The 13,470-nt window shown below is 33.3% G+C and overlaps 1 protein-coding gene across 1 annotated transcript in view; it reads right to left on the bottom strand.

The window, feature by feature from the left end:
• Window positions 1-4,315: 4,315 nt before the first annotated feature.
• LOC124366032 overlaps window positions 4,316-13,470 on the bottom strand; it is a 64,833-nt gene continuing 55,678 nt past the window's right edge. The window contains exon 7 of the mRNA XM_046822236.1: window positions 4,316-8,728. Coding sequence (XP_046678192.1) covers window positions 8,555-8,728 — 174 coding nt within the window. The 3' untranslated portion in view covers window positions 4,316-8,554. The remainder of the gene's footprint in view (window positions 8,729-13,470) is intronic.

Raw genomic sequence — 13,470 nt, 5'->3', positions numbered from 1 at the left:
TTATTTCTAATTTTATGATTTAAACATTTTTGACTGTTATAAACTGATGAATTAAAAGGAACTCCCTGTTGAAATATTTTTCAACATATGTTTTATTGAAAACACTATTCCAATATTCTATATAGTTTTCAATATTTTCTAAAAGTTTTATTTTATTTCTTAATACAATTCTTTATTTTAATTTTTAGGTTCAGCATGCCTGCTACTTAAAAACTTCTAAATAAAAGGCATCCGAGGTCACACAAGGAGATTAAAGAGTTTATACATTTTTATGTGAAAGATGTTATAAAAAATGTATATGCATTAATGTAGATGTAAAAAAATGTAATCTGTGTTCGTTTATTATTAACAAAAGTTATGTACCGATCGCTTACATGTGATCGACGGGCCGTACTTTGTTTATAAAAAACCCGAAATGATATAACCCCAGTAAAAATATTGTGCTTTCTAAATAGTTAACTAGAAGTACGTATTTTTTATGACTATGTTAGTTTATCGCTGCGCTGTGGGTTTTACGTGTCTTATGCGTGGCTGTCAAGTGCTCAGCTATTAAAAAACACGATTACATATTTGAGGAGTCATGATTAACTGTGTAGTTTTATATATATTATATCCCTGGATATAATTCAACATATATATATATATATATATATTGGTTTGAATGCCACATGGGTTTTAAACATTTAAAAAACATTAAAATATATAATACACATTATTTGAATAAAAATACATTTCAATTCTCAATTAAAACACCTATATTCAATCATTTTATAATCTTTAAATTCAATGTAAAAGATATGACTTTTAATTCCTTAGATATAGCAATTTTTCAGAGCCCCTGTAAATTCCTTAAAAATTGTGTTTTTTTCTTATCTCTATATTTTATCGGGTAGTCGCTAATAATTCTGACTGAAGTTGTAAGCATTTTGGGAGGTATATATAAGAATAATATACCATCAGAAGGCTTACTTACATTAAAACATAAAACCAATATTTAATACTTTTATGTATTTTTTTTGTGAGGCCTTTCAATAGCAAGGCTACCTTCTTCAGACACATCACAAAAACAAAATTTTTTGTGATATAAGCTCCAATATAAACTCCAACTACAACATCAGAAGGCTGTCAAACTTGCAATTTTGAATATTGCAGCATTAAATATATCCAGGGGACATGAACTCGGGCTGCAGCTTAAGTGGGAGGCATGGAAAATTCCCAGATTTTTCTGTAGTGGTAAACCCCCCCCCATTAGGTCATCCAAGATCCGCCTATGGATCAGCATATTTGGAATAACTCATTACTGGAATGTTTGTTTTGTCATTTAAAAAGGATATGGCTATGATGTTCCAATTGTTCAATAGCAGGGCCGTGCGCCGAATTTTATTTAGGGGGGGGTTCTATACTTATTTTATGAAATAAAAAAGAAGAAACTTAAATAAGTAATAGATTAAAAATTAATACGTATGGAAAATGAGTTTATTATTAAATTGTAAAACTACATACTTTTAATACATTTGTAACTCATTCTTTAAACAAAGTAAAAACTTTTTCAAATAAAAACATATGTGATCTACTCTTTCAATAAGTTGATGCGTCGAGGTACAGAAAAAAATTCATCTAATACTGAGTTCACATCTACTTCAATGTCTCGATGAATGTTCAGTGATGCCAATCCGTTCAATCGATTTTCACTCATGGTAGAACGCAAATAATTTTTCAACCTGCGTAATGTTGAGAAAGAGCGTTCGTTTGTCGAAGTTGTTACTGGTAGTACAGTATGTATGGAAACTGATATATGGAAACAATATGATATATCCCAATCTTCAAGGGGGGGGGGGTTTGAACCCCCAAAACCCCCCCCATGCGCACGGGCCTGTTCAATAGGAAATTATGAGTGAAGCTAAGGGTAACTGCTAGTTATAATGTAAAATAACTTAATTAACTGAAGAATAACTGTTTACTGAAAGTAAGCCAATTGGTATATTCTGTCCACTTAAACCTTACATAAAAACTGGTTTAAAACAAATTGATAGGGTAAAATAAAATGAATTTATAACAACATAGCGGATTATATAAATTGATATTAAATAATACTGAATCAATCCAGTTTCAAAATACAATACTATTTCAACATCATAGTGCATCATTTTGACATATGCTTCAACATTCTATGTAAGCTAACACTGAAAGAAAACAGTAGAAATCGTTACACAGATTTAACAAAATTTGGGAATCTTACATCAATGGAGAACTATTTGGAATGGGTTTTTATAGCTATTACAGAGATATTGTTGCGATGGCCACATATTGACTGTAGATGCTAATCTTTTTCTGTATGATTTCTATACAATATGATTGCATCTAGGTTCGGAAACTACATAAGCACAGATCTCACCACCATGATTATGACTGTTTAAGATCTTTTGTTCAAATTGTTAATCTAAAAATAGTTTATATAATGCTGTAATATAATAAAGTATTCCAAGTGTCATTTTATTTTGTGCTAGTTGAATTTAAATTCTCTTAATATAAAACAGCAAAATCATAGTGTAGTGGGTTCGATAGTTATCACAAGATAACCAGAATCAAGCAACGTTGGGCATGGCTCTTGCTTGGATGGGTGACTGCTGAGCAATCCTGTTCTTGCAAGTGGTCCGCTTGCCCAGTCATTGGTCATGGTTCAGAATTCACTTTTCAACCATTGGCCCACAGGTTAAGCGTTAGAGAGGGCTTCTTAGCCCTAACTTCGCCTGGTAAAATAAGACATTCTGTAACTTTTAAAAAATGTATAAAAACAAATTTAACATGAAATCAGCTAACATTCATCATAAAAATTTGGAAATTTTTGGTGATATACGATAAATAATGGAATGGTAGAAAAATGGGTTCAAGAATTTAAGAAGATTGAAAAACGTAATACTTTGTGCAGTCAACTTTGCACTGAACATTTACGATATGATTCACTCAATTTGTTTTGAAATGATGTCTCTTACGATTTGACTAGTTGCCAGACATGTAAGAGTTCCACTGAGTCTTTGATGAGTGATTGGTTTCCTGTTTTAATTTAATTATTTTCAGATAATAGGCATTATGATGGCCAATAATACACAATGATTTGTTTATTGTCATATAGTTGGCCCAGTTGCTAGGTGCACGCCTCAGTTAGCTTATTAAGTTAACGTGTTCAAACCATCTTTTCTTTTCAATAAAACCTTCACCCATAATCTTCTATTTATAAGTTTATTTGTCTCATATTGCTAAGTATCTAAAGTAGTTATTATGAATTAATCATTTGTGCTTAGATAACAACATTAGAACTGAAAACATTCTCAATCAATACGTTACTGTACACTGCAATATGTGAAATCGAACTGTAGTTTGGAAAAAAGTATTCTTGTGACTAAATTCTGTCCACGATAACTGATGTTATCACATGGTTCATTGCATGATCTGTGCATTACGTGTTATCTACCGGTCAAATACAAATTAATTAGATCATAAAAAATGAGGGCTTTGGGATGTAGTGGTAGCATACTTGCCCAACAAGTGAAATATCCGGGTTCAAGTCCTGTTAAGGATAGAATTTTTTTATTCAATCTCTATTACGAGTATATGTGGGTGTGTATATTCAGATGTCCCTATATAGCAGTTTGCTGAGTTGCCCCCCAAAAATCTGCCGCCCTGGGCTAGAGCTCTACAAGGCCATATGTAATCCAGTGCTGGTCTGAATAAGTAAGTAAAATTGTAATTTTCTTTTATGCAGTTTTGTAGATAAATAATGAAATCATGTAGCTTTGCATAGAGTATTAGTTAGCGCTCTAATAAAGACTTGTTTGATTCACATTCTATAACGGCTTCCTCGCATGTTTAAATACTTTGGAAACCATTAGTCTCTGAGCAATCCAAGGTAACAGAAGTCTCTGGAATTACAAGTGATTCTTTGGAAAGTTATTTAAAAATGAGAGTAACTCATTGGCAAATTGCACAATTTCCCATGCTGTAAAAATAACTCTTTCATTCAATTAGATAAAAATACAAGTTTGAGAAATGTCTCTAGGTGGTGTCATTGTTTTGATATGTTGTTTTGATTTTTTAAGAACCTATAAATATTAAAGTTAAGAACTTTAAACAAATATTGACTTGTTTCTATAAGTTTTCATTACCATGCCATCTTATTATTATTATATTTTAACGTAGGTTGAGAAACCTACTGTTTTCTTTTGTAATCAGCCAAGCGTTGATTTTGTATATGTTCAACTGACTGATGTATTAACTACCATCATAATTATACTCTAGGAAAAGAAGAACAGAACAATTGTACTAAAATAACATTTATTGGGGAAATCAAAGCTTTCACCACAGCTCAGTATGATACATAATTATTGAGGTACAGTTGATACAGTGTTTATGTACGGTAATAGACATCTATGGTATGTACAAGTCAAAGATAACATGAACAATAACAAGAAATAACAACAACAGATCTGAAAGGCACAGAGAATACACAGTAAGTAGGGCTTGTTTTAAAAATGGTACATTACATCCTAAAATAATTTAATGGTTCAGGGATGTTATATTGCCTTTTGGCTTTATAAACAGAATTGCATTTTTAGTACTATTTTAGTTTTGAGGAATGACCTAAATCTTGTGAGGGAACTATATCCAATTTCTTATTTAATCATATAGTTGCATGTACAATTTATTGCTTTAGTATGCTAGATTGCATAAGATGCCACTTCTGGTATTCTGTTACAAGGCATAAATTATATTCTGAACGTATTTAACTAACTGACAAGACTACTCTATAAATTTTGAAATTTGTTACATGGCCCTCAAAAGGTACAGGAAACATCTACTTTGTCATCACTATTGATACCAGGTGATAACACTGGTGCTCTGAAGAGTCTATTTGCTCTTCTATGATCTGACACTCAAAAGTCTCTTTGTAAAAATAAATACATAGGACACTATCAGATCACACCTATTTTAGTCTTGAAGATTTGAATGGTAAATTACATCTATTTGATTCAAGACTAATGCCTAACAGGAATGCAGACTTTTTTGGTTATAGTACTAAAAAAGCAATTTTTTTACTTCTTATTAGAATAGGCTATAAATCACCTTTAATCACATTAGTTTGCTTATCATTAGTCTGGTTAAAAAAATTAATACAAAACTATAGTTTTTTTGGAAAGTACTGTGTTATCTTGAAATAATAGTGGACCCTCAATAGAAAAACTTTAAAGGAAGTAGTAACCGTTTTTTACCAAATATTAAGCCAGCAATAATAATACAATTGAAAATTATTACCAAAGTAAGGATACTTGTATAACTTTGTACTAATGAGAATTGTGCAGCTGCAAGTGCAGAAGTTCTCTGATCATTACTACACTTGGTAATTTTACATGTTAATATTAGCCTACTTAGATTAGCATTCAGAGACGTAATCGAAATGGAAAAGAATCCCTCCTAATTAAACAAACTGACCATATTGAAAGATAACATGTATACATATATAAGCACATTCTCCTTCAATTTTTATACACACACATAAAAGAGGCATGTATTTTAAGCAAGTACCGTTTTGAAATTCATTAGCTGCAGCGCTACGGTCGGTGTTCCGCACTTGGGAACTGTCTATCTTCATTTGTTAGCAAGCCACGGACGCAGTTACGGCAAAAATCATTCATTTTTACATCTGTTAAGGCATATTTCAAATGCTCCCTGTGAATTGAGAATTCCGCTGACTGTGAAGTACGTGTTGTTATTTGTTTTCTTGTTGTGTGAAAGCAATTGAAATTCACTGACAGAATCATGAAGTGTATGAACAAAAATTATGAGTAATAGAGTGGCATACAAATGGGTAAGAACTTTTATAGCCAAAAAAAAATGTTCAATGTTGAGAGGAGACCCTCAATGATCACCTACGAATTGGAGCAGAATGTTAATGATAAAGAAAAAAATGAATAGACATTTCACAATTTCTTTGTTATCAGAAGAGTTTCCTCTGTTTTCAAGAAGTGTTCTCTATAACATTTTTATCGAAAAACACGTTTTCCTGTATGGCAACGTCTGCTTTTTTTGTATATGAACGGTTGGTTTTGTGTCAAGTGTGTACTGCAAAACCAAATACACTTTAACACAAGGTGTTACACAGTTTGACTGCTAGTGAAAGTTTTTTCATTTAAGTAATTAAAAACTTACCTTACTGAGAATTATAACTTAAATATTTTATATCAATATTCTGTAAATTGTGTCACAAAAACATCACAAGATATTTATTTGTACAGACAAGGTTTTAGGTGTCAAGGCCCACTAAGTGTAAAATTAAAAGCATTTCTCGGCCAAGTCAAGAGGATTTAAAAGATGCAAGAACAAAAAGGGGACATTTAAGGGCAGCCTGAGCATTTTACTAGCGTATAGGATAAGTTTTATGAACTTTTGAAATTTTTAAGATTACAACATAATCTAAATATATATATTCAAATATATTAATAGTTTTTACAAATAATAATAAATCACTTTGATCTTATTATAATACTCTATAATAAAAAGATAAATTTCAATAAATAAAATTTACTATCACTTACTTCATCAAAATAAAGCCTACCATAACATTCTATACAAATATAAATTAAGTACAATTAACTCATTCTAAAATTGGCATTGATCAATCTCCGTAAAAATTATGATATCTATAACATTATTTATACATCGAAGAAGAAATTTTCATTACCAGTCTTTCTTCAAGACGGGAGAGTACACCTCATACTCACTAAATAGTCACAAAACCACAAAAGCATATTTACAACAATTCATTTTCATATAACCTAAATTAATTTATTTCTATTTACAAAATTATTGAATATCAAGTTTAATGCCTAGTCATTTTCATTATCAAACAATGAAAAACAGTATAAGTGAACAAAATTAATATTCTTTCTTCATATACCACCGTTATTACAAATATAATTGATTAAATGGGAAAGTAGACTAAAGAGGAATTTTAGTCATATTTTGAACTTTATGAGATATAAGAACAAATAAAGTAAATTACTTTGTAGACTAAACACAAAAATAATTTAAAATTCAAAGTATTAAAAATACTGTAATACAATTTGTATATGCCTCAAAAAGATCATAAGTATCAGGCATGTTTAAAAATTAAGTACATTTCGTTCTGCTGTTACAGGAGCATTACAACAGCCATTTCACGCTTACACAATGCATTTTTTGTCTCTCTCTCCTTGGTTTTGCACAATCACTACTATAGAACCAGCAATTTACATTTATCAACGGTTTTTACAATTTAAAACACTTAAGTCCATTGACAATCCTGACGACTGTATGGTGTAATCAATCGTCTGATTTTTTAGTGCAAGAAAATGACACCAGCTGACATTAATCATGAAAATTTTGAAATTTATGGCAATAATACTATAATCGGTGGTTGGAAAGTTGGTGCAGGAATTTAAGATGATTGACAAATGTTCACAGTTTTTGGAAAAATGTTGTGAAATTATCTTGCTTCATGTCGATTGCCATCTGCAAGAAGCAACATAACCTAATCGACGGTCAAATCGGGCAATGAGGCTAGGAAAATGTAATTCAAGCACCATCTAATAACTCAACTCTAATAACAAGTTACAAAAACTGGTCCTTGAGTGATCAATGCTGTGGGAATATTAATGATATTAAATTAATGGAATACTTTTATTACTATTTATTATTGTAATACAATAGATTTTATTTATTTATACCAAAATGGTGCTTATTTTATAAACACATCTAGGATGATTTCAATAACATATATTTTATGTAAAAAAGGAGTATAACAAATGTGTTAGTACTATAAACAACAATTTATACAATATTGGCAAGAACATTGAGATCTGTTTAAATACATTGAAATAAAGTCGTAATACTATTTTAATACTATTTGTGTGTATAGTAACAACAGTTTTATAACCTATCAACATAAACTGTCCAAAATATAATTTGGATAAGTCAATAAAAATGATAAAATTTACTAAGGAATCAGAAAATGTATGAGTTGAATAGCGTTTTTCAAACATTTAAAGCAATTTGATATCTCCAGTTTGCTTGATTTATTTAGGTTGTTGTACTACTCATTTCTGTTCTTTCAAAATCTTATGCTGAAAAGCACATTTTATAAAGCTCTAAAACTATTTCACTTGATTGGTTCTTAAAAAATAGTGTTCGATTATTGAATTTGTCATAAAATTAACTCTTTATTAAGGTTTACAAGCTTTTGAAAAATAGTATTTGTCCAAGAATACACATTTAAGGTATTTAAAGAACGTTTCAATAATGTAATCAATTTTTTAATGTGTATTTTCTAAAATTTTTTGTCAGAAACCTATTTTAAGTACAAAATTCCACTCGTATATAAATTTAATAATAAGCTTGTTATTCACTAATAGCATTCATTAAGTAGATCCAGGTACAAACAAATATAATTCTTTAAACCTTACTGCACAAGGCAGTCCTGCAATTTTATTACCGGTCACTGTTTCCTAGAATATATATACCACTAAACTAAAGTGGACAGTTCGTGGGGTGTCGTTGTGGCACTACTGAGGTCGAGGGTAGCGTGGGGTATACTGCCAGGGCTGCCACTGCCACTTGGCTTTGGAATCTCCAGGTGTGACAATTGATGGTGTAGCCTTTGCTGATGTGCTAGAGCTCGTACTGCATGTGTTTTTTCCTGAAACAATATGAAACAATATTTTCAGCTCAATTATATTGCATTGTTCTATTATTAGCAATGTATTTGTACACCCTAATTTGTTATAATGAAAAAATTGGATAAAATTAAAAGTCATGGGCCATGGGAATACCGATGGCTGAGTAGTCTAAAATGTCGGACTTTGGATCTGGTGTTAGAGATAGTGCAGCTTTAGCTGTAATCCTGTCTATGACCGTTGCACTTTATATCAGAACCATTGACCTTGTATTATCGATTCACCCCCTCCTTCTTCTAATAGGCAGCCTATTGCCATACAAAGCCTCAAGAGCCTTTTGCAAATTCCAGAAGTATACCATGAGGCCTACTGGTCTACGGTTTCAACAGTTCTACAAATCTCTGAAAACAACTGATCAGGTCCTTCTGGGGAAATTCACCACTCTTGTCCAGACAAACAAAGATGGCATAGCGCTCCATTGCTAATGCAGGACAGTCAAACAGCAGATGTTCAACAGTCCTCCTGCTCATCTCATATTCTACAGAGTGGATCCTGCCAAAGAATGCCGACTTTGTGAAGATGCTACTTCAGGGGACCATGTCATGTAATTAGACCCATAACCTGAGTACACACCAATTTACTTAAGGAGAAGAGGTCAGATACCACCCTAGGAGAAGACAACTGAAGGACCATTCTGTACATTCTTAGACCTGGATGCTGCCTGCATCTACTCATGTTCAGTGTGAACCCATTTTGAGATTCACGCCTACAAATACCACAGAATCTACCTAGTTGAGGTCCCATCATATTAGACGCTAGGCCCAAGTTGGCCATGGCATCAGCTCTTTCGTTCCCAGAGATTCCTTCATGACCAGATCCCTAAAGGAGAGCTTAAAATGATTTTTTTACTGAAAAGTTAACTGGTTGTGAAAGTCTAGAGTTTTGAAATTGTATCATACAAGGACATGTGGTGGGTGCCACGAAAAGAGATTAATTTGACTAACACTTTAATATGGATTCAGTTAATAAATTCTTTACTAACATGGGATCCTAGTATGACACAAATGAGAATGAAAAATAAAAGAGAAATTTACATTTCAGGGAACATAAAATATGCAATGAATAGCATTATGTCAAAAGCAGTTAGCAGTGATGGAATATCAATAAATATAATTAAAGCTTTTAGTCATTACACCTTGGGAGCATTATCACGTTTAGTCAATGAGTCTTTACAAACTGGTGAGTTTCCAGAGTCATGTTTCTATTGTCCACCCATTATCAAAAATCCAGAAGCCAATCAGCATTAAACAACTGAGGCCTATCTATGTTTTCCCTGCCATCTCGAAAATCCTTGAAAAGATTGCTTTATATTATCTAATTACAGAGTATATGGAGAAAGAAAGTGTACTTCCAAAGCTACAATCAGGGCTTTTGTATAGCTCTTGTACAGCCTTGATCAATATGTTTAGTGACCTGTTTGAGGCAAGAGGTAAGTGCAAGTGTAGCATACTTTTCATGTTCAATTACTCTCAGGCTTTTGAATCTATAAACCACTCAATGCTACTGGCAACAATGCACTACTTTAGGTGTTGGAGGAGTGCAATCTGCTGGGTGTGTTCCTTCCTGACAAGACAGGCTGCAGGTGATTGGGATGGGTGTTGGGCTATCTTCACCCCAGCTGAAAACTATAGGTGTGCTTCAAGGCAGTTGCTTGGGGCCAGTGCTGTTCACAGCAGACCTGCCTGGTTGTGTCACTAACTGTGCCGCCCATATATATACATACATGCACGATTTGCAATTGCATCTTTCTTATGAGCCAAATTTAGTGCATGTTGGCATTTCGGAGATCAACTCCGACCTTAATAGTATAAAATTGTGGTCAATCAATCATGACTCAAGCTCAATATTAGTAAGTATTTAGGGCTCCATATAGCAGCACCTCATGTTCTGCAACTTGCTTGTTCTCACGTGACTTCTGTCTACTAGCGTGCTCTGGGGAGGGTAAGGGGGCTGTACTGGTTCAGATCCTTGGTATCCAGCCTACAGGAATAGCATTTTGAAAGAGGACACTGAGCGGATCCAAAAATGAACACTGCATTATGTTTTGTTTACAATTTTAATAAATGGAGACAGAGTATTTGCTCATCGTACAGCAGCCAATTTGATGCCTATGGAGGCAGTGTGTAGAACATTGACATGACGCATAGTTTACAAGACCCTGACACTTGTGGAGCCATTCTACCTGTATGAGAGACTCTTGTTCTGGGAGGAGGTCACCTTGCGTGGCACCCGTCAAAGCAAAAGGCTTCACTACCTGTGAGTTCGCTTTGAACTTGGGAAGAGGGGTTTTGGTTATTTTGGACGGGCATTGTATAGTGCCTACCTCTGTGAGCCTAAGTCACTGCCTTTGCCTAATTTTAAAAATAGACTTAAGCAGTAGTCTAGTGAAAATAATAAAATGTGTTTTTTTTTCAACTGAATATTTTGTTAAAAATATTTTTGTAGTAATTAATGTAGTGTAGTTTTAAGCATTTTTATTTATTTATTTATTGTTGCTGAAATTCTGTTATTACATATGCAAATGTGGTATGCAGGAAGTTCAATTAACGCTGCTTGATATTGCTATAGCTTTCCAACACAGGGCCATAAAAATAACTGAAATCATAGGGGAAAGGAGTATAGTATGGGCCACTTAAGGATATATACATGTAAACTGTATATTTTTATATCATATGCAGCAAAAAACATACATTATCATTTATCTAGACTGTATTTATTAAGTAAACATCCGTTTAACATGTTTCCATGTATATTAAAAAAGTTGTTTGGTAACTTAGAATGTTGTGGAAATACAGAAAAATGTATATCTGTCGGATATTATGGGCCACTTAATATACTATAGGAAATAATCAGTATAAAATATTTTTGTGTGATGAAAAACAATTTATTTTAATTACAATAACATATGATAGAGGTAACAGAGGTTTTTTTACATTGTAGTACTATACTAGTTGTTTAACTTGCAATAATCACAATTGTAGAACAAAGGATCATCAATTTCGGCACACAGTTCATAAGCCCAGCCTTCACGAGTCTTGCACTGGATCCAGTTTTCTTCATAACTAGCTCCACAAACAATGCAGTCCACGGTTGAAGATGTACAGGGTTTAGCATTGTCGTAATCAACAAATTTTGTTGTTTTCTCCTTTTTTTTGGATTGTGGCAACATTTTTGCAGTTCTCTGTTTCGCAAATCGGATTTGTTTTCTTGCTTGTCTTGCCTCTTCTTTTTTCGTTTCAGGACTTTCTCTTGATTGTTTGAAATCGCTTTAATTTTTCTTTGCAAGGTACTTCTAGACACGTTGTAACGTTTTGATGCAGCCCTTTTAGAAATTTGAATTTCCAAAACAACAGCTACTGCAGGTTTCATAGCATCTTCCGACCACTCCCCTCGGCCCTCGCCTTCCGGTTTCTTTTCAGACTTTGGCATGACTACGGTACTGTAACGCAAAGAAAGAAATATTACTAAAAAAACGGCTATTTAAAGTGGCCCATACAACCCGATTATGGAGTGGCCCATAATACCCGACTAACATTGAGACAAAGAACACGGCGCAACTAGGCCGGGTTAATGGAATCGAAATGAAACTTTCAGTAATGTATAATTATAAAGTAGACGTGATAACAATACTAATTTAATAGCTTTATCCTTACCTATAATAATATAGGAATCTGTTAAAAGTTACTTGAAGCACCAGTTTCCAGGTTCACAAACAAACAAAACTCTCTCATACTCAACGCAACGTAGTGACGACGACCAACTACCTGCACATGGTGGGGCTAAACACTAGCGCTGCTTGCTAAACACAGTTCAGTGCTGCTACCTGACGGCAACATTATAAAACAACTGGTGGCCCATACTTCCCGCCGGCCCATACTATCCGCTTTCCCCCTACTTACAAATGACCTTGCCATACTTTACAATTAATTACCTTAGAACTTGGAATAGGAACCCCAACCTTCTAAAGAAGGAGGTTGCCTGCTTTTATCTCAACAATAAACTGGTTAATTATAAGCTTAATATTAGCTTCAATGGAGTCTGATGTTAGACTGATCTCCAAAATTTAAAGGCGACCTTAAAAAACAGCACCTAAAGTGAGAACCATTGCTAATATTATACAGGACATTGCTAAATTGTGTTAGGAAGCCAACGCACAAGTTCTCTGTACTTCTGCCTTAGCTCTAGTATATTCCACTTAGTTCAATTTCATACATGGGTCGCCATTTGCAACCCAGCTGCAATTCTTACAAAATAACATTGTGATATTTTTTTGGATTTTTCAGATGAACCGGAGCTAAACTCAACATTCATATTGAATAAACAGTTCCCACCATAGCTATTTTATGTGTAGAAAACTCAGTTATCCACTGTGATTAGAGATCATGTCAGAAACATTGTACTGCACTCAATTGTGTACCTGATGAGACAATAAGAATACCTATTCACCTAGATTATACTATATTTTTATATTTTGTAGTTTATGTGTCTCTGATGTTGAAACGATGTTAAGAATTTGTTTTGAGGTTCTTTATTAGCAAATATTTTGGATCTCTTCAGACGAACATGACTCCATAATCTAGGAGTCAAGTCTGTGAGAAAATCAGATTCCAGACGCTGAACTAAGATGAGGGTGAGTCAGAACTAAACTCAGTATTCACAGAAAACCTTGTTCTCTCTATCAGAAGCTGGCGTAACTAAATGTAAA

Source organism: Homalodisca vitripennis, chromosome 7, assembly GCF_021130785.1.
Source record: "Homalodisca vitripennis isolate AUS2020 chromosome 7, UT_GWSS_2.1, whole genome shotgun sequence".
Classification (NCBI taxonomy): Eukaryota; Metazoa; Arthropoda; class Insecta; order Hemiptera; family Cicadellidae; genus Homalodisca; species Homalodisca vitripennis.
The sequence above is the reverse complement of the archived record's forward strand: the minus strand, read 5'-3'. Positions and strand labels throughout refer to the sequence as shown.